The sequence below is a fragment of the Pongo pygmaeus genome, chromosome 1, assembly GCF_028885625.2.
Source record: "Pongo pygmaeus isolate AG05252 chromosome 1, NHGRI_mPonPyg2-v2.0_pri, whole genome shotgun sequence".
NCBI classification, from domain to species: domain Eukaryota; kingdom Metazoa; phylum Chordata; class Mammalia; order Primates; family Hominidae; genus Pongo; species Pongo pygmaeus.
The window spans coordinates 141156717-141178398 of NC_072373.2; the positions used below are offsets into that span (position 1 = coordinate 141156717).

Below are 21682 nucleotides of genomic sequence, written 5' to 3' on the forward strand. Positions count from 1 at the left end.
ACTTTGTTCATGGGCCCATTGGGCAATGACAGGCGTGGCTGGGGAAAGAGGCTGAGTGGTGTCCACAGAACGGGTCATCCTAGCCACTTGATTATTAAAATCCTCCTCTGCTGAAGTCACCCGTTGGTGAGCAGTCACGTGGGATTCAAATATCTTCACAGTTTTTGAACACTCAGAGAGGTCCATCCACCTACCTCTTCCCCAAATTTATTTGTCACTAATTTTCCAATCATGCTGCTTCCAAGTCCCTGACCATTCAGCCAAACCATTGGCTACAGCCCATTAATCAGTATATAATTGCACATCTGGCCATTTCTACTTCCATGCAAAGTGCGCAACCAGATGCACTGCTTGAAGGGCTGCCCACTGGGAAGATTTGGCTTCACCGCTGTCCTTTAGGGATGTCCTAGAAAGGGGCTGTAGTGCTGCAGCTGTCCACTTTCAGGTGGTGCCTGCATATCATGCAGAACCATCTGTGAACCAGGCCCTAGTCCTCTCTTCCTCTGTCAACTGATCATAGGGAACTCCCCATGAGGCCATCGGCGCAGGCTGGAGAAGAGAAGGCAGGGTGGCAGGAGTGGAGACCGTGGCCATTTGAGCCACTTTCTCATGTAACTTACTTGTGCCTTCAGGACCTGCTCAAGCCTGACCACATATATACCACTTCCATTTGATGATGGAATGCTGCTGTACATGACTCACTTTATAACTAGATGGGCCAGAAAGTACCTAGTTCATGATAGGCAGTTTAGGATGCATGGTGACTTCATGACCCATAGTCAAACAATCAGTTTCCACCAAAGCCCAGTAACAAGACAAGAGCTGTCTCTCAAAAGGAGAGTAATTATCTGCAGAAGATGGCAGGGCCCTGTTCCAAAATCCTAGAGGCCTTTACTGTGATTCACCTATGGGGGCCTGCCAAAGACTCCAAACAGCATCCCTATCTGCCACTGACACCTCAAGCACCATTGGATCTGATGAGTCATATGGCCCAAGTGGCAGTGCAGCTTGCACAGCAGCCTGGACCTATTGCAGAGCCTTCTCCTGTTCTGAACCCAACTCAAAACTGGCAGCCTTTCAGATCACTCAATAAATGGGTCAGAGTAACACACCCAAATATGGAATGTGTTGCCTCCAAAATCCAAATAGGCCCACTAGGCGTTGCGCCTCTTTCTTGGTTGTAGGAGGGGCCAAACGCAGCAACTTATCCTTCAACTTAGAAGGACTATTTCGCTAGGCCCCCCACCACTGGACCTCTAGAAATTTCACTAAGGTAGAAGGTCCCTGAATTTTAGTCAGATTTATTTCCCATCTTCTGGCATGCAAATGTCTCACCAATAAGTCCGGTGTGTCTGCTACTTCTTGCTCCTTGGATCCAATCAGCATAATGCCATCAACATAATGGACTAGTGTGATATATTACAGAAGCAAAAAGCGATCAAGGTCTCTTCGAATAAGATTCTGACACAAAGCTAGAGAGTTGATGTACCCCTGAGGTAGGACAGTAAAGGTATACTGCTGGCCTTGCCAGCTGAAGGCAAATTGCTTCTGGTGAACCTTTTGGACAGGAATGGAGAAAAAGGCATTTGCCAAGTTAATGACTGCATACCAGGTACCAGGAGATATGTTAATTTGCTCAAGCAACAAAACCACATCTGGTACAGCAGCTGCAATTGAAGTCACCGCTTGGTTAAACTTACAATAATCCACTGTCATTCTCTAAGATCCATCCATCTTCTGCACAGGCCAAATGTGAGAGTTGAATGGGGCTATGGTGGGAATCACCACCCCTGCATCTTTCAAGTCCTTGATGGTGGTACTAATCTCCGCAGCCCCTCCAGGGATGCAACATTGTTTTTGATTTACTATTTTTCTAGGTAGAGGCAGCTCTAATGGCTTCTATTTGGCCTTTCCCACTTAATAGCCCTCACCCTACCAGTCAGTGATCCAATGCGGAGGTTCTGCTAGCTGCTAAGTCTGTCTATGCCAATTATCCATTCTGGCACAGGGGAAATGACCACAGGATGAGTCCAGGGACCCATTGTAAGTCACACATGAGCTAAAACTCCATTAATTAACTGACCTCTAGAAGCCCCTACTTTAACTGGAGAACCACATATGATGTTTTGGGTCCTCTGGAATCAATGTCAGCTCTTAGAGCCAGTGTCCAGTAGTCCCCAAAATGTCTGATCATTTCCCTTTCCCCAGGGCACAATTACCCTGGTAAAAGGCTGGAGGTCTCCTTAGGGAAGGGTGGGAGAAAGATTCACTGCATAAGTTGTCAGTAATGTAGTGGGGTCCTTCCTCAAGAGGACCCAGCCTCCCCTTCCTTCAAGGGGTTCTGGGTCTGTAAACTGGCTCAAGTCTGGAAATTGATTGAGGTGCTGTGATTCTCTGTTTTTATAATTCAAATTAGTCTTCAGTCCATTTGACCTGAAAGTTTTCTACTTATATAAATTAAGTAGGATGCAGTAGGCTTCCTAACAATTTCACTTCTTGGAACACCATGATTAATTAGCCAATGCCAGAGCTCTTCACGAGTCAGACTATTCTTATTGCTGCTTTGTCTCTGCTGTCCGTTAGAGTAGCTACACCCACCTTGCCTTTGACAGTTGAGTGCCACCACTTGGTTCCTACCACCTTGGGATCCAATTATTCCCATTGTATTTAAATTTTTATTTGGGTGCCTGCAGTTCCCACTGTTAGATCTGACATACAGAGAAGAGCAATTACAGGGCTCTTCAAAGATGCAGGTGCTGCCCTCACAAATCTATTTTGCAAAGCATTGGTCTAAGGGTACATCTTCTGGACCCTCCCAGCTGGGAAGAGTGGATCTAAAGTGACTAGTCCACTCCACCATCCCAATCTCCCTAAGCCTTGGGGTCCCTTCCTCTACATTAAACCAAGGGAGATCAGGCATTTCCAGCTCACTCACCGTGGGCCATCTTCTAATCCATCTTTCAGCTAACCAAGCAAATAAACCATTAGAACCTTTTTTAACTCCCTGAGCTGCAACATGAAATGTAGAGTCCCTATATAGTGGGCCCAAATCAATCAATTCAGCCTGATCCAACTCTATGTTTCTTCCACCATTATCCCATACCCTTAATATTCATTCCCATGCCTGTTCTCCAGATTTCTGTTTATATAAATTAGAAAACTCAAGCAGTTCTTTTCGAGTATAGCACACCACCTCATGGTTCACACTCTGAACCTCACCTCTAGGGGCCCACCAGGACTTTAGTCTAGTTACAGGTCTAGAAGCAAACAGGGGTGTTGGGGGTGGCTCCTGAGGAGAATCAACATTTTTTTTTGCCTGGCAACTGCCTCAGGAGAGGCCATCACTGTAACATCAGGCAGCACAGGGTTCATCTACTCAGACAAAGGTGGCAAGGCTGATGGCAGCATGGGTCAGGGAGGGGATGTTGCCACTACTGGGGATGGAAAAGCTGATTCTTCTGGCAAACAAGGTTCATCAGAGTTTACAAACTCAGTGTCCTCAGCTTCATCAGGGTCCTCCCACACATCCCCATTCCAAGTTGCAGGGTCTCATTATTTTCCAATCAATCTCACTTTAATAGTAGACACCTGGTGAGGCTGTGCATGCACCTTTCATTGCATGTCAGTCACTCACATAAGAGCTTGTGTCTGTTTTTCCACAATTTCAACTCTTTCTTTACAGGACATGACTCTTACTCAGGCTGGGTATGGTGGCTCACACTTGTAATCCTAGCACTTAGGGAGGCTGAGGCAGGTGGATCACAAGGTCAGGAGTTCAAGACCAGCTTGACCAACATGGTGAAACCCCATCTCTACTAAAAATACAAAAATTAGCCGGGCATTGTGGTGCATGCCTATAATCCCAGCTACTCGGGAGGCTGAGGCAGGAGAACCGCTTGAACCCGGGAAGCGGAGGTTGCAGTGAGCTGAGATCGCACTAGTGCACTCCAGCCTGGGCGACAGAGCAAGACTCCATCTCAAAAAAAACAAGACTCTCATTCAGGGCAATCTTAGCAGATTTGAGGCTCAGTATCTGCTTCTGAAGCCAGGAGACAGAATTCCTAAGTTCATCATTTTCTTTCATCACCTTGTCCACTGAACTTAGGAGCAACCAACCAGCTTCATTATGTTCCTTGGTTCTCCATATATGGTCAAAAGTATTATGTATAGAGTCACTAAACTCCTTGCCTCTCATGAGCAGTGAATCCGGAGTGTCAAATGCATTTATTTCGCATAACTCTCTAAACAGTTCACACCAAGGACTATCAGTGTTCTCCACACTATTAGAAGTAGAGTCCTTAGCATTTTTGGGCGTAATCATATTAAGCAGCCAACTCCAGAAACCCAAAAACCAATGAAAGAACTCCATCTCTAATATTCTGTTCCTCTAGAACCATTCCTGGTACTAAAATCTGTATTAGTCAGAGTTCCCTAGAGGGACAGAACTAACTAACTATTATATATATATATATATATATATATATATATATATATACACACACACACACACACACACAAACTATATGTATGTATATAGGAGTTTATTAAGTATTAACTTAAGATGATCAGAAGGTCCCACAATAGGCTGACTGCAAGCTTGAGGAGCAGGGAGAGCCAAACCGAACGTCAAAACTGAAGAACTTGGAGTCTGATGTTTGACAGCAGGAAGCATCCAGCACCGGAGAAAGATGGAGGCAGGGAGGCTAGGCCAGTCTCGCCTTTTCAGGTTTTAATGCCTGCTTTATATTTGCTGGCAGCTGACTAGATTGTGACCACCAAATTAAGGGTGGGTCTGTCTTCCCCAGCCCCCTGACTTAAATGTTAATCTCCTTTGGCGACACCCTCACAGACACACCCAGGATCAATAGTTTGGCATGCTTCAATCCAATCAAGTTGACACTCAGTATTAACCATCACACCAGAGTTTCAAATAAATCTGTAAAGAAACAAATACAACAGTTAAATTCAGGATCACACATGCAAGTACATTTAGCAATGGGATATGAGCCAAGCACATTTCAGTTTAGGGAGCACATGATCCGACAAACACAAGTGTCCTTGTGCAGACAACTGCCTAGAATATTTTGGATCACAGCTGCCGCATAAAATCAAGTCCACATGATTGCTGCAGTTACACTTCTTGTGGAATGTATTTCTTGATCTTAAAATCTGTGTATCTATATTTCTGCACATTGTATTGCTATTAGGAGATATACTACATGGATTCTGGTGCCAATTTGTCAGGGCTGCAATCCCAGCTCTGCCATTTACTAGCTATGTAATTCGGGCTAGTTCCTTAACCATTCTATACCTCACTTTCTCCATCTGTGAAGTGGGGACAATAATGGTACTCAATTTATAAAGTTGTTGGAAAGACTGAATGAGTTAATATATGCAAAGTCTTAAAGTAGTACCTGGCACATAAATAAATACTATATGAATGATAGCTACTACTCTTAATATCATGATTATTAATTTTGATTACTACTTCTACCTAAATTTAAATACAATTTTATAGCCCTTATTTAAAAATCAAAAAGATGGTAAATACTTCTACAAGTATAATCTGTATTTTCCACAGCACAGTAATTTGGGCCTTAAAATATAGTCTTGCAATCACAGTTATACGGTATGCATGCATAGACGCAGGAAAATTTTATTTTGTTTTATTTTATTTATTTATTTTGAGACGGAGTCTTGCTCTGTCACCCAGGCTGGAGTGCAGTGGTGCGATCTCAGCTCACTGCAACCTCTGCCTCCCGAGTTCAAGTGATTCTCCTCCCTCAGCCTTCCTAGTAGCTGGGACTACAGGTGTGCACCACCACACTCAGCTAATGTTTGTACTTTTAGTAGAGATGGGGTTTCACCATATTGGCCAGGCTGGTCTCAAACTCCTGACCTTGTGATCCGCCCACCTTGGCCTCCCAAAGTGCTGGGATTACAGGCGTGAGCCACTGTGCCCGGCCTATTTTATTTTATTTTATTTTATTTTATTTAGACAGAGTTTCACTTTGTGCCCAGGCTGAAGTGCAGTGGCATGATCTCAGCTCACTGCAGCCTCAACTTCCTTGAACTCAGGTGATCCTCCCACCTCAGCCTCCCAAGTAGCCAGGACTACAGGGACGTGCCACCACACCGGGCTAATTTTTATATTTTTTGTAGAGATGGGGTTTCTTTATGTTAGCCAGCCTGGTCTTAAACTCCTGGGCTGAAATGATCCTCCCTCCTTGGCCTCCCGAAGTGCTGGGACTAGACTACAGGAGTGAGTCACCATGGGCAGCCATAAGCAGGAAAACTTTAGAATCAGTCGTTTCTGGCTGTGAATTCTACCTACATCACTAACTAATTGTGTGACCCTGGGAAATTTACCTACTTGACCTCTCTAAGCCTTTAGAAGCAAAATAATAATAATACTTGCCTGACAAGATAACCAAGAAGTAGATAAGATAAAATGTGAGGTGCCTGGCAGAGGCCTGATGCATAAAGATCTGGATGGAGCCTACTTCAAAGAACTGAACTATTTCTTGTAGCTTCTCCAGGGACCCTCTTTTTTTCACTCTCTGGTTCCCTCCCACCAAGCTTCTACTACACAGCATTAGGCGTGTGAGGAATGTATTATTCTTAAAAATAGAAAAGTGTAGCTGCCCTATTTTTAAGAATACAGGTTGGACACCTGTACTGCAAAACCTCCATGTCAGAGATCTATTCCACTCAGAAAAAAAAGAAAAAGAAAAACTTAGATGCAGACATAATAAAGCCAACTTCCAAATGATGAGCAATGTACATTGTTCTCCAATTTCTATGATGCTCCACCAGCCTCCCAGTCCCTTCGCCTCTATGCACTGCAATGCAGGTACCCTCATAATACTGTGGAGGGGCAAGTAGGGGTGAGGGATATTTCTGCATATTGGAAGTGTGAAATTTGGCTTCCAGACCCTATTGCACTGCCTCGGCTTCAGCAGGGCCTTACTCTTTTGCTTGGTGAAACCAAACCAAGAAGCAGGCCCAGGACCAGCTCCAGCTGAAAACTTGGGTGTTAAGATATCACTGGTGACTTGGTAAGTATTATATTGCTATGTAAAAAAGGTTTAAAAGTCGGTATTTTTAAGAGATGTACATAAATGTATATATGGGTTCAGGTAATAGATAAGCTTTGTTTTAAAATAATTCAGCAAACGGAGAAGTAAAGAGAAGGATACACGAAACAAATGTGTCAACATCTTGATAATTGTTTAATCAGGATGATGGGTATGATGGGGATTTATAATATTATTCTCATTATTCTGTCCCATTTTTGTGTCTGAACATTCTCAAACAATTTTAAAATCTGAAAAATTTAAAAAACCTTCACATTTTTAGGAACAATACATATGGTCTTGTAGCCACCAGGCACATGAGGCTTGTCTAATATCCTAGGCATCTTTTTCCGTCTCCAAAAGAGTCTAGTAGGATCTGGTCTGGTCATACAGTCCATCAAATCCTCTGTTCTTCCTAGTCCAACAGAATATGTCTTTTAATTTCCAAACAAATATTTCTGAAGCCTTGCTTAAGTTGGGGAATTGCCATCTTCTCCAACGTCACCATCCAGACACTGAAAAATGTTTTCAAAAGTGAAACCATGAGGTAAATCTAATGAAACTCTAAAGCATTATGACAGGTAAAATAATCCAGACACAAAAGACGACATATCATATGATTCCATTTATACAAAAAGCCCAAGAAAGGCAAATCTATAGAGACAGAGAGTAGATTAGTGGGTCATGGGGCTGGAAATGGGATAGGCATATAATGTAAATGGGCATAAAAGATCGTATTGGGATGATGGAAATGTGCTAAAACAGGATTGCGGGGATGGTTGTACAACTCAGTTGCCAAAAATCATTAAATTTTAAACAGGTGAATTTCACTCTATGTAATTATATCTCAATAAAGTTGATTTTTAAAAAAGAAATCCAGCTAGGTCACAAGCATTTTTGTTTTTTTGAGATGGAGTCTCGCTCTGACACCCAGGCTGCAGTGCAGTAGTGCAATCTTGGTTCACTGCAACCTCCACCTCCTGGGTTCAAGTGATTCTCCTGCCTAGCCTCCCAAGTAGCTAGGACTACAGGTGTGTGCCGCCACACCTGGCTAATTTCTGTATTTTTGGGAGAGATGGGGTTTCACCATGTTGGCCAGGCTGGTCTCGAACTCCTGACCTCAGGTGATCCACCTGCCTTGGCCTCCCAACGTGCTGGGATTACAGGCATGATTCACGATGCCAGGTGGGTCACAAGCATTTTTAAGTCATTTATTAGTCATGTAAAACATTTTATACTTAAAATGAACTATAGCACATCAACTTGAGATTTCACAGTAGTGATATAAACCTTTTGAATAACTTTCTAAGTTAAAAAGATGAATTAATTTAAACCACTGCTTTAAATTATTTTAATTTACATAATTAATTTAAATAATTATTATACAAAACAGAAGTTTTGGTGAATGCTAGTTAGGTTATTGATTCCCAAGTGATAAAACCCCAGCTCTGTGTGTGTGTGTGTGTGTATGTGTGTGTGTGTGTGTGTGTATTTTAACCTCAAGATCAATAATAAATATTAAATGGGATTATGTTGATTAAAATGGTTTGTAAATTGCCAGTGCTGTACTAACAAAAGAAAATGAATGGCTTACCTAAGGTGCCTTCTATTTTAATACAAAAGAAATTCTTATGTCTTGTTTATGACAGACAAGAGACTCTCCAGGTGGGGCAGGAGTTAATTTAACCAGTAGTGCTGCCTCCCTTTTCTAGGGTTTCAATTTCTTCCTTCAACAAACATTATTGAATGCCTACCATGAATCCACTAGGCGCAGGTCCACGTTCTGGATCCTCAAGAGATGCACAGTTGTCTTATTCCTCCTCTTCCTCCAAGCCAAGATGCTTTACCATGAAACCTCTACTGGACTGAGGTGCAGCACCCCCAAGCCCTTTCCTGGTTGCACTTGACACAGCTGAAAAGGGCTGGCATTTTTCAAACTTTCCCAAATATTGAGGGAGGAAAAAAAACCCACAAGAGTACAGTCAAGTTTTTAAAATTACAGAATTACAAAACAGAAGATTGGGGTTGGGAAAGAAAAAAGAAATCATGCTTCCCGGTTCCCACCTAGATTTGAGTTCCTAAAATCCTGCCTCTCGCACCCCTTTTTCTTTCTAAGGAACTAGTATCTCCCACCTTCTCAAGAAAACAATGAATGCTCCATTACATTTAAATCCCATCCCCAAATGAAGGAAGCAGTCATTATCTTCTTAGTTCTCAGCTCCATGAAAACCACCATGAAAATACCAATCCCCGTATTTTCAAGAATAGTTCTCAGCAAAGTGTTGCCGCAGGAGAATATGGTCTGGAGGCAGGGAACCTAAGGCAGATTCACACTGATTTCCTAGAACTAAATCAAATGTAAAACCCCGGCCGGGCGTGGTGGCTCAGGCCTGTAATCCCAGCACTTTGGGAGGCCGAGGCGGGCGGATGACGAGATCAGGAGATCAAGACCATCCTGGCTAACAGGGTGAAACCCCGTCTCTACTAAAGATACAAAAACAAAATTAGCCGGGCGTGGTGGCAGGCGCCTGCAGTCCCAGCTACTCCGGAGGCTGAGGCAGGAGAATGGCGTGAACCTGGGAGGCGGAGCTTGCAGTGAGCCCAGATCGCGCCACTGCACTCAAGCCTGAGCGACACAGCAAGACTCCGTCTCAAAAAAAAAAAAAAAAAAAAGGAAAACCCCAACTTTCTACACCTAAGTAACAAAAGAACCAGATGTTACTCCCTTTGCAACCCCCTCCCCACTACACAACCACACACACACACACACTTTCGCCGTGTGGCAGATGTGAAATTGACAGTATCTCTGATTCGTTGCTTTCTGCAACCAATCAGACGTTTGCATAGGAGTGTAACTTTGTAACTTCACTTTAGCCTCTGATTGGTTGTTTTCCACAACCAATCAGACTGATAGTGGAGCCGCTACTTCATTTACATAGGGGGTACACCATGTAACCAATGGGAAACCTCTAGAGGGTATTTAAACCCCAGAAAATTCTACAAAGGGATTCTTGAGCTCTTATGCTCTAATCGGTCTTGGCCTTTCGTTTTCAATAAATCTCTGCCTTTATTGCTTCATTCTTTCCTTACTTTGTGCGTTTTATCCACTTCTTTGTTCAAAACGCCAAGAACCTGAATACTCTCCATCAGCAACTATTATTGTTGTTAGTAGTAGTGGTATTACTATTTTGACGTTAGTTTGGCTAATTAATAAATCTAGGGATATTTTGCATTATCTAGATGTTCTGCCAAGTTTTCTATATGTAGCTATCAGCCAAATTTACAAAGGCCATAAAAAAAAGATCAGAGCATGGCCCATATCGTCGTGCCTCTTGTGTACACATTGGTCTCACGTAGTTTTGTTTCATCTCCTGCCAATTCTAAAAGGGTATGCAAGGCAAGATACTATAACCTATATAAACCTACATAACCTGTTTAAAGGATGTGTCTAAGAAGACAACACGCTAGCTGATGACAGATCCTAAACAGACACCTGTTCTGGATGACCTAAGTGAATTTCTCTTTTTATTTCAAATTCCTTAGAAAGAATCACCCTTGGGGCACGTAAGAACTGGCTCAAATGGGAGTGCCTGACGCGGGGTGGGGGGCTGGGGGGGTAGGTGGTGGCCGTGAGAAGGTGGGAGAGGAAGGGGTGGTTAGACTATTAGGGATGCAGGCTTTGGCACCACTACGAAGCCACGGTTTTGTTCGTGTTTTAACTGTCAGATTGAGAGTAGCTCTGTTGTAGCCCCTTTGCAGGGTTCCCATGAGACTTTTCCTAGGTAGTTACGTCGACTCGCTTAGCAACATAGCAAATTACAGAAACGGAGTAAGAACGTAAGAAATCGCAAAGCACGTGACGTATGGTGTCTCACTGTTCTTGGCCTTTCTCCCGACCCGTAGCCCTGCTCTGTTACGACTGCGTGGGTGAGTCGTCTATAAAAACTCATCTCTGCGCGTCTCTTCGCCGCATTCGCTTCCTGTTTTTGGCGTATCTGTTGTGTCTGGTTGCAGGCACCGCAGTCGCCGTGAAGATGGCGTCTACCAGCCGGTTAGTATGTCCCGCCGAGCCCGGCGAGCTGAGGGGCGGGCGCGAGCGCCGCCGGCTTTTAGGAGGCCTCCGGGCAGCCTCGTAGGGCTGAGCGCCTAGGGGTATGGGAGAGAAGCGGCGGGACTGACCGACGGACCGGGACAAAGGCACTTCCAGACGGCAGGACTGTCAGGGTGTCGCAGGGGTTACCAAGCTGTTGACGTTATTGCCTTGGAGTCTTATGTGGACATCACTCTATGTGGGTCCTGGTGGGCTTCTGTGTCCCCAGTCCTTGCCCTCGTATCTTTTCCGAATATTTCAATCTCCCTTTATTTTCTCTTCCTCCCCCCCTCCCCCCTCCCCCCCCCCTCCCCCCGCCGCTTGTGTTTTTCCTCTGCGGCCCAAACAACCCGAGGGTCCGTAATTTCTCCTTTTCAAAGGAACGGGAAACAGTTTCGGTTTCCTATCGATCTGACAGCTAGGAAGTTGGGAACGTCAGCATTGGTAAGCCAGATGGAACCTGGTTGGTTACCATCACAGCGGGCCTCGGAAGTGGAAGCTAGAGCCATCGGAAGAGTTGATTAGTTCCCTGCTAAAGGATTTGTTTACAAATATCGTTGCCTGTGTACTTCTGAAGAAAATCTTGCCAAAGGAAATTAGTTATATGTGCTGGGAGGTCGCTTTTTAGTATATATTTAAGAATGTAGTGTACTCATATCTACAGGAAATGCATGCAGTATCCTCAGAAACAGCCTTTAATCTTGTGACCTGAAAAATGCTTGCAGACCCTAATTATGTCTCTCATTACCACTGTGAGGTAGACATTAGTATTTTTGCATAAGTGTAAACTGAGTCATGCCAATGTTGACTTTTCCAAAGGGAGTGTTAGAGTGTAGAGTCTAAGAGAACCTGTTTCTTGTTATCCACACCTGGCCTTTGGTTAACTAATGCTGTGTTGAAAGTATCAAATTAATTCTACAGCTTCTGGAACTCTGGCACTATTTTTCTGACCCTGCTATCATCTGTGGAATTGGTTAATTTCACAGTGAAAGCCATTTTTACAAAATAGCCTTTTCTGGTAACTGCCAAGACTTACATTTTATGATTAGAAAAAAAGAATTTGGGGTGGGAGGCAGCTTTAGCTAATATACTGTTTGAACAGAACTCATAAAGCCAGTGACACTCTTGTTTACTGATTCTGATTCTTGGATTGGATGCTCAGTCATTCTATCTGGGTGGTATTCTGTCAGGTAAGGCCTCCTTGTAGGTAAATGGAAAACTTGGGCTCCTCAGATCACTCAAATACGACTTAAATTCTACCATGGCTTTTTTTTTTTTTTTTTTAATTGTATCATGGCTTTTTAAGTCTGAAATTCTTTTCTAGATATGTGCAATTTATGTATCATAGCAGTTATTGCTCAAGTTTTTCTATCAGTGACAACAAAGAAAGTTAAATGCAGTATTTTTTATTTTATGGAACAGGCCTGGGCTGAAGTGCAGGTGGCAGGATCATGGCTCACTGCAGCCATGACCTCCCCAGTTCAAGTGATCCTCCCACCTCAGCCTCCTGAGTAGCTGGGACCATAGGTGCACGCCACCGTGCCTGGCTAATTTTTTTATTTTTAAATTTTATTAATTTTTATTTTTGTGGAGACAAAGCCTAGTTACATTGTCCAGGCTGGTCCCGAACTCCTGGGCCCAAGCAGTCCTCCCGCTTTGGCCTACCAAAGTGCTGCGGTAACAGGTATGAGCCACTGCGCCCAGCTTAAATGTAATATTTCTGCCTTTTGCATGTTTTTCCCTCAGGAAGATGTATTGTTACTAGGCCATGAAACTGGCTGGTGTCCTCACAGAAGAGTACAAATGTTGAGTTCAAATGTAAGCTCCGCCACTTAATAGTTCCATGACTTCAGGCAAATCATTCTCTGAGCATAATCTTTTAAATGTGAAATAGTGCCTTTCTTGCAGGATTGTTGTGGAGATTGACAATAATAAATGTATAACACAAGTAATACAGTCCATGCCCAATAAATGATAGCTATAAAATGGAGTTTGGGATTATCTGGTACTTTAATAGTCTCAAATCGTTTTAATGTCAGTGGTGGTGGTTTCTCTATTCCTCCCCATTGTTTCTCTCTGTTACCACCTCCACCACCCCATTTGTATGGTTCCTCTTTTGTATTGTGGGTAATTTCATTAAGTTTACTAATTTAGCATACTTTTATTTTGATAGGTAACACATACAAATGGTCCAAAAGCAAAACTGCAATAGACTAAAACCTTGAAAAGTAGTCTCTCTCCTTTCCTAGCTCCCAGCCATCTAAGTCTCCCTGGATCAGCCATAATTACTAGTCTCTTGGTGTTTTCATAGTGTTTATGCTTTAACAAATGTATACGAATAGTTCTAACCTCTCTTCCCCCACAAAAGTGACCTAATTTAAACTCCATTCACTACCTTGCTTTTACCTTTTTTTAATGAAGTTAGCACAGATTTTAAAAGTGGGCAGCTCAGTTACAAAGTGAGCACATACATATAGCTACTACCCAGGTAAGGAAATGAGATACCACTAGCACTAGCTAAGACACTAGCAAAGTCTCTGTCCTCAGTCATTCCCCCTCCCTTGAGAAAACCACATCCTGATTTGTAACACCATCAATTCGTTTTGCCCGCTTTAAAGTTGGTATAAATGGCATATGTATTCTGTCTAGATTCTGTTAGTATTTTGAGGTTCATCCATGTTATGGTGTATGGCTAGTTCATACTTTTCAGCTTCGTATAGGTTTTCTACCTTATTCTTCACTCTTCATGTCTTTGAGATGTTTCTGTATCATTACACAAACTATAGTTTTCTATCTACTTTTTAGTACTGCAGAGATATTAGTTCTTAGCACTGTGTTGCACATGGCCTCCTCTTTTACTAATTTGTAATTACTGTTACTCTACTAACATTTCCCTTTATTTCAACATGGTTTTTCATAATTTATATCAACTGGTTAATTTTATTTGTCATAATTTATTAAAATACTTTCTTCAGAGGAATTTATAGAATAAGCACAAATATGAAGTAATACTCATCCCCCCGTGTTCCCAATGAGAAGATTCAAGACGTTCTAGTTAAGCTGACTAGATAAGTTTAGGGGGGAATATGGATTATTTTATCAGTTTTCCCGTAGATACCACCTTCTGAGTTGAGAGTTAACATTCTGAATTGTATTTGCTAGCATGAGAAACTTTACCCCAAACCGCAAATACTATTTACATACTATAAGAACAGTTGATTTTGTCTTTTACATGTATCTGATGTCCATAACCTAACCATTTATTGTATTTCAAATGATTTTTAAAAGGGCCTTATTTCCTGTGATACCAAGAATTTATGATTGTGAGGTCATACCCCCTGAAATAATGATCAAATCTTTGTTGCTTTTACAGCTGATTCTGTCAGATCATTTAAGATTAATGTGTCAAAAAAAGATGAATGTGTCTTCTGCAAACTGCTTTGTTGTTCAGAATAAATTGAGCTAATTATTAATATCACAGGTAAATTAACAAGTAGCTTTTGAAACAGTTTCTTGAATGATAAATTCAGTAACTCAATTCTGGACTAAAAGAAATCATCAAGTCTTAAGTTCGGCAGAGCAACTTCTACCATCCCTCATTTCTATACTTACTGGGTTCAGTGTACTATTTAAATGTGTTACTAAAGTACTTAACAAGTAGAAAAATACAGAGAGAAATTGTTCTCTGACTAGAGAAATAAGTGGCAAAGAGCACAAACTGGATGGTAATGTTAATGCTGCAGGTTATTATGGTAACTAGTCATTACTACACTAATCAACATTTCTAAAAGTCTTACTGGCGTACATATTAAGAGAAGAAACAATTATTTTCTATTTATGTTTTGAAAGCCTTCCACAATAAAATAAGAATTCCAGTGGAAACTACTTGCCAGTTACTAGCTGGAATTTAAAATAACCTAACTGGGATGTTTACTTTGAAAATCTAGCTTATATGTGTTACAGTCGTATGTACGAAAAAATGTTCACAATCTTTGTCTCCCCATCCCCCATCCCAGAAGATTAATTTGATACATGTTGGTTGGGAAGATGTAAAAATACAACTTTTTTCTTTTAGTTTGGATGCTCTTCCAAGAGTCACATGTCCAAACCATCCAGATGCGATTTTAGTGGAGGACTACAGAGCCGGTGATATGATCTGTCCTGAATGTGGCTTGGTTGTAGGTGAGTTGTTATTATGGTTTTAATTTAAATTACTGTTCAGGAGGCCAAGCGTGGTGGCTCACGCCTGTAATTCCAGCACTTTGGGAGGCCAAGGCGGGAGGATCACCTGAGGTCAGGAGTTCGAGACCAGCCTGACCAACATGAAGAAACCCCATCTCTACTGAAAATACAAAAACTAGCCGGGCGTAGTGGTGAGCGCCTGTAATCCCAACTGCTCGGGAGGCTGAGGTAGGAGAATGGCTTGAACCCAGGAGGCGGAGGTCTGCAGTGAGCCGAGATCGCGCCATTGCACTCCAGCCCGGGCAACAGAACAAGACTCCGTCTCAAAAAAAAAAATTAATGTTTAGGGTCCTTCACTTTTGCATAGTTTCCAAACTATCATTTAATGAACACATTTTTGATTTTCTCCCCAACAAATAATTTGTTTTTTGCAAAAAAAAAAAAAATTAGGAAACAGAAACGAGTAAAATTATTCAGAGATATATTTTATTGTATATCCAAATGTATATTTTTATAATGTGGGGTGGGAACTAATCCAGAAGACATGAAAAGGCCCCAGTAATTTCGTAAGTCCTTAGTCTGAAATATTTGGTAGAGGACTGGGGAGATGGGCTGACACTCATGCATATTAAATAATGAATAAATATAATCAAACTTTTGTGGCTTTTTTATACATCGGGAAGTAGATAAACATGATTTTTGAGTCCCACCTAAAGCCTTTTGGTCAAAAAGAAGATTTATTATAACTTCTATACAGAATCATCTATTGATGAATATCTAGTATAAAATTATTGCCAAAAATAACACTTAAAGTTTACCTTGTTCCTACTTGCACACTAATCTAGATAAGCAGCAGAACTTTAGACCACAGATAGTCTGTTCAAAAATTATTCTTGTGGTGGAGTTGCAGCATCTGAGAATAGGGGTAATATTTAGCAGTTTGAATTACTTAAGAATGAAAATTATAGAAAGATTGTGGGCAGTATAACAGAAGCATTAGTAGTGGCATACTGTGGACTTGTCTTACTTGGTCCGAGAAGGCTGCTTGCCTCAGACCTACAGTGGGAGTTTTAAAGTATACAGTTGCTAATAGGAATTGAGAATCATTTGCAACTATATTCTGCTGAGGAAGGAATATTAATAGCTAATACATTACTATATACTAGGCACTATTCTAAATGATTTACATATTCACTCAGTTTATCCTCACAACAAACCTGTGAGGTGAGTACTACCATTATCTTCATTTTACAGATGAGGAAGCGGACGTTTAGGTAGTCTAGAAGACTGGCTCCATTGTCTGCGTGGGAGGCAGATTTCTATCTTGTATTGCCTTTCATAATAATAACATTTTAATCTGGGGTCGTCAAAGTACAACCCATATATGGCCTATTTGCTAATTATGGCTTTTACATTTTTTAATGGTTAAAAAAATCAAAAATAATATTTTAGGACATGTGAAAATACAAATTTCAGTATCTATAAAGTTTTTCTTCGTTTGTTTTTTGAGACAGTTTTGCTCTTGTTGCCCAGGCTGGAGTGCAATGGCGTGATCTTGGTTCACCGCAACCTCCGCCTCCTGGGTTCAAGTGATTCTCCTGCCTCAGCCTCCCAAGTAGCTGGGATTACAGGCATGTGCCACCATGCCCAGCTAATTTTATATTTTTTTTTAGTAGAGACGGTGTTTCTCCACATTGGTCAGGCTGGTCTCGAACTCCTGACCTCAGGTGATCCGATCGCCTTGGCCTCCCAAAGTGCTGGGATTACAGGCGTGAGCCACTGCGCCCGGCCAAAGTTTTTTTTTTTGATATGGAGTTTCGCCCTTGTTGCCCTTTTGTTGCCGTGGTGCGATCCCAGCTCACTGCAACCTCTGCCTTCCAGGTTCAAGTGATTCTCCTGCCTCAGCCTCCCGAATAGCTGGGATTACAGGCGCCCACTACTACACCCGGCTAACTTTTTGTATTTCTAGTAGAGACAGGGTTTCAGCATGTTGGCCAGGCTGGTCTTGAACTCCTGACCTCAGGTGATCCACCAGCTTCGGCCTCCCAAAGTGCTGGGATTACAGGTGTAAGCCACCATGCCTGGCCTGGTATCTATAAAGTTTTATTGGAATATAGCAACACTCAGTTGTTTACATAGTGTATATGACTCTTTTCACATTACAACAGCAGAGCTTAGTAGCTTCGACAGAAACCACATGTGCAGCTCTCATCCCTTTTGTTCTGCTGCTCAGCATACTAATTGCAGTGATGCAGTTATAACTCAGCAACATGTTGATCGCCACATATGTTGCCATACTGCACTATTTTATTTATTTATTTTTATTACCATTACATATCCATCACACCAAAACAAGAAAAGTTAACTTTGAATGTCATGCTTTTAAGGCATGGTGGAGTGTGGATTATTTTGTCACTGAATTAGATGGCAAAACATTGTGTTTATTACACAATGATACTATAGCTGTGTTAAAAGTATACAGTAAGCGTGGACATTACCATACTGAGCACTCATCAGAATATTTCTAACTCAGGAAAACAATGGTCAGAAAATAATGTAAAATAGAATATCTTAACACAACATTCTTTTTTCACAAAAATAAAAGAATGAAACTGAGGCAGCAACTAGTTTCTAAGTGGCTTATTTCTTGGCCAAGCAAGGAAAGCCATTTACCAATGACAAGTTAATTCATATTTGATTGCAACAGCTGAAGAAATGTGTCCAGAGAAAATAAATTCATTTAAGACTGTTAGCATCTCACCAAGAACAGTTGCTTGAAGAGTTGAGGACAGTGGAGCAACATCAGTAGTCAATTAAAAGTCAAGGCAAATTAGCTCAGGTATTTTTCCTTGGCTCTTGATGACTAGATCGATGTTATTGCTACTTTGCAGTTGTTTATTCAAGAGGTCAGTGTTGGGCCAGGCGCGGTGGCTTACGCCTGTAATCCCAGCACTTTCGGAGGCTGAGGCGGATGGATCATGAGTTCAGGAGTTCAAAACCAGCCTGGCCAAGATGGTGAAATTCCATCTCTACTAAAAATACAAAAATTAGCCGGACGTGGTGGTGGGCATCTGTAATCCCAGCTACTCGGGAGGCTGAGGCAGAGAATTGCTTGAACCCGGGAGGCGGAGTTTGCAGTGAGCCGAGATTGCACCACTGCACTCCAGCCTGGGTGGCAGAGTGAGACTCTGTCTCCAAAAAAAAAAAGAAAAAAAAGTCAGTGCTGAGCTTGACAGAAGAACTAGCTCCAGTGAGTTGTCTATATGGAACAGCTATAGGAGAAAATAGCTTCAAAGCAGTTGCAAAAGTGTTAATTCAGTATAGCCTGAAGTGGGATCTGTTAAGATTTATTATAACTGATAAGAGTAAAAATACGTGGAGCAGAAGACTTAGTGGGACAGATTTGCCAAGATTGAAAACGTAAGGTGTTTAAAAAGCCTATTTATTACATTATTCATCAGCAGTACTTTGTTAGAGAAGACTTTAATCTACCTTGTGTTATTGAACCAGTAATTGTGAACAATGAACTTCATTCACTCTTGTGGATGTAACTATCAATATCAGTTCTGTGACTTTTTTTTGAGACAGAGTCTCACTCTGTTTCTCAGGCTGGAGTGCAGAGGTGCGATCATGACTCACTTCAGCCTCAACTCCTGGGCTCAAGCAGAACCCTGGCTAATTTATTTATTTATTTATTTTTTTATTTTTATTTTTTGGTACAGATAGGGTCTCACAGTGTTGCCCCGGCTAGTCTTGAACCCTGGCCTCAAGTGGTCTTCTTGCCTTGGCCTCCCAAAGTGCTGGGATTATAGGTGTGAGCTATCATGCTCAGCCAGTTTTGTGACATTTTTGTTAGAAATAGAAGCTGAATATTTCTAACAAAATACTGTTAGGGTGACTTGTCTTAATGACACACTAATCTGGTGACTTAGCAGTAGCAAAGTTTTGTTGTGATTTTTCTCAACTTGGGCCAAGAGTAAGATTTTTCTGAATCAGTACTGCCTTCGGCTACTACTGTTGAACACTGAATGGTTTTGAAAATTAGCTTTTGCTGCAAACTTGCTAATATGTCTTAATGAATTCATCATAGAGTTACAAGGCAAAATACTGCTTTTCTGTGAAACATAAAGTGCAGTAAAGTCAATTCGCAAGTTAACATTTGAATCGTAAGTAATGTCAAATTGCTTTTATATACTTTATATACTTCCAGTGGTGTCAGAAGTTAAAATAGGATATTCATTACCACATAGATTTGCAGCAGATATGTTTTCCAGGCTCAAGCTGTATTTTCAGCAGTGTTTTTCAGACCTGAATGCAAATGCAAAGGAAATTTTCATATTTCAAAATTTGTTTTCACTGTACAGTTAAGGGGGTTCCATCTAACTTTCAGTTGGTAGTGACTAATCTGCAGTGTAACAGTATGTTAAAAGGCCATTATCAGAAGAATGTAATACAATTCTATAAATGCCTTCCAAGCGATAAATATGCTCAATTAAAATCATACGCTTGTGGATTAATATCGGTATTTGGCATTACTTATCTATGTGAAAAGAAAGTGAAATACATAAAATCTTGTTAACACAACATCATTGACAAATGAACATTTGTCATTGATTTTGATAGAGAACGTTAACTTTGAACTCCAATTAAGTGAAATGTGATCCTCAAAAGAGAATTTTATTTTCCTCATTAGTAGACGTGTAAGTACCTACTTAATATCCTGAATTTTGCCTCTTGACCCACAAAACCTAAAATACTTACTATGTCACCCTTTACAGAAAATGTTTGCTTAACCCTTCAGTTAAATGAGAGCCTTCCAGTTCTTCCACAGTGTTAAGATCAAACTGATAATGTGTATGAGTGAGACAGACATACGTGAGATTGAAGATAGTTTCAGCTTCTTAGCTCTCCTAACCTCTGTAGCGTTTTTTTGTTTGTTTTTTTTGTTTTTTGTTTTTTTTTTTTTGGAGTGAGAGTCTCCCTCTGTCCCCCAGGCTGGAGTGCAGTGGCATGATCTCCGCTCACTGCAGCCTCTGCCTCCGGAGTTCAAGCGATTCTTGTGCTTCAGCCTACTGAGTACCTGGGATTACAGGCATGCACCACCATACCCACCTAATTTTTGTATTTTTAGTAGAGACAGGGTTTCACCATGTTGTCCAGGCTAGTTTTAAACTCCTGGCCTCAAGTGTTCCACCTGCCTCGACCTCCCAGCGTTCTGAGTTTACAGGCGTGAGCTATGGCGCCTGGCCCATTTTTAAATAATGTAAAAGTATCCCATTATATTTTTAGCCTTCCCACCAGCCTTACTTCCACTTTAACCAGCAAGACAGTTAAGTGAGATTAATCAACTGAAAAAGGAAGATACAATTCACAAGACTTGTATGCTTTCTTGTGCTTGGAATTCCTAATTTTTGCTTGTACTTTTCTGCTATATGAAACCAAAGGAAGTTAATTTTGTTTTTGCTTTTATTGACTTACTAGTATCAAACACCATGTTAAATCTTGAGGTCTGAAAAAAAATCCAATAAAACTTACTTTCTATAATATATGACAGTATTTCTTTTTGATACTGATTCTTCTGACACAAAATATAACCAACACTTATTTTAAAATATACAGTAGGCTCATTCATAGATATTTGTGGTTAAATGTGTAATATATCCTGTAAGCGAAGAATCCATTCCATTACCAAACAAGGGCAGGTGTAGAAGAGTCTAGGAGCAAAGTTCTGTTTTGCTGAGACTATCATCAAGCAAATTAAGTTGGAAATACCTAAATTGAACATGACACTGCATGAGTATAAATTAATATATGACATAAACACATGTATATATTAATGTCATATATCAATAGTAAATTTAGATTGCATTAAAATCATATGTCACTTGATGAGGGTATGTTTTGAGAAATGCATCGTTAGGTGATTTCATCATATGAACATCATAGATGGTACTTAATAAAACCTAGATGGTATAGTCTACAACACACCTAGGCTACATAGTATAGCCTATTGCCTCTGGGCTACAAAGCTGTACAGTGTTAGTGTACTGAGTACTGTAGGCAGTTTTAACTCAGAGGTAAGTATCTTTTTAAAAAAAAAAAAATACATACCTAGCATGTATTTATTCTGGCTTTTGGAGCTTCTGGCCAAACTCATATTCTAGTATGTGGTGTTTTTAACATCCAGTTCAATGTAGGCTTTGTGGGGCATGTCTGACCAATTGTACCTTCACTTACTAGTTCTTTTTTTTTTTTTTTGAGACAGCATCTTGCTCCGTCACCCAGGCCAGAGTGCAGTGGCATCATCTCGGCTCACTGCAACCTCCACCTCCCA

General features: G+C 41.2%; 1 protein-coding gene and 1 long non-coding RNA gene across 2 annotated transcripts in view; one reads left to right on the forward strand and one right to left on the reverse strand.

Moving 5' to 3' along the window:
* Nucleotides 1-4521: 4521 nt before the first annotated feature.
* Nucleotides 4522-9842, reverse strand: LOC134738344 (uncharacterized). The gene is made up of 2 exons (XR_010124044.1): nucleotides 8831-9842; nucleotides 4522-4936 (listed from the first exon to the last, which is right to left on the reverse strand). It is a non-coding gene; the product is annotated as an uncharacterized LOC134738344 (long non-coding RNA).
* Nucleotides 9843-10957: 1115 nt separating this feature from the next.
* The window catches only part of GTF2B (general transcription factor IIB), a 38450-nt gene continuing 27725 nt past the window's right edge, over nucleotides 10958-21682 (forward strand). Inside the window, exons 1-2 of the mRNA XM_054477424.2 lie at nucleotides 10958-11127; nucleotides 15242-15348. Coding sequence (XP_054333399.1) covers nucleotides 11111-11127; nucleotides 15242-15348 — 124 coding nt within the window. The 5' untranslated portion in view covers nucleotides 10958-11110. The remainder of the gene's footprint in view (nucleotides 11128-15241; nucleotides 15349-21682) is intronic.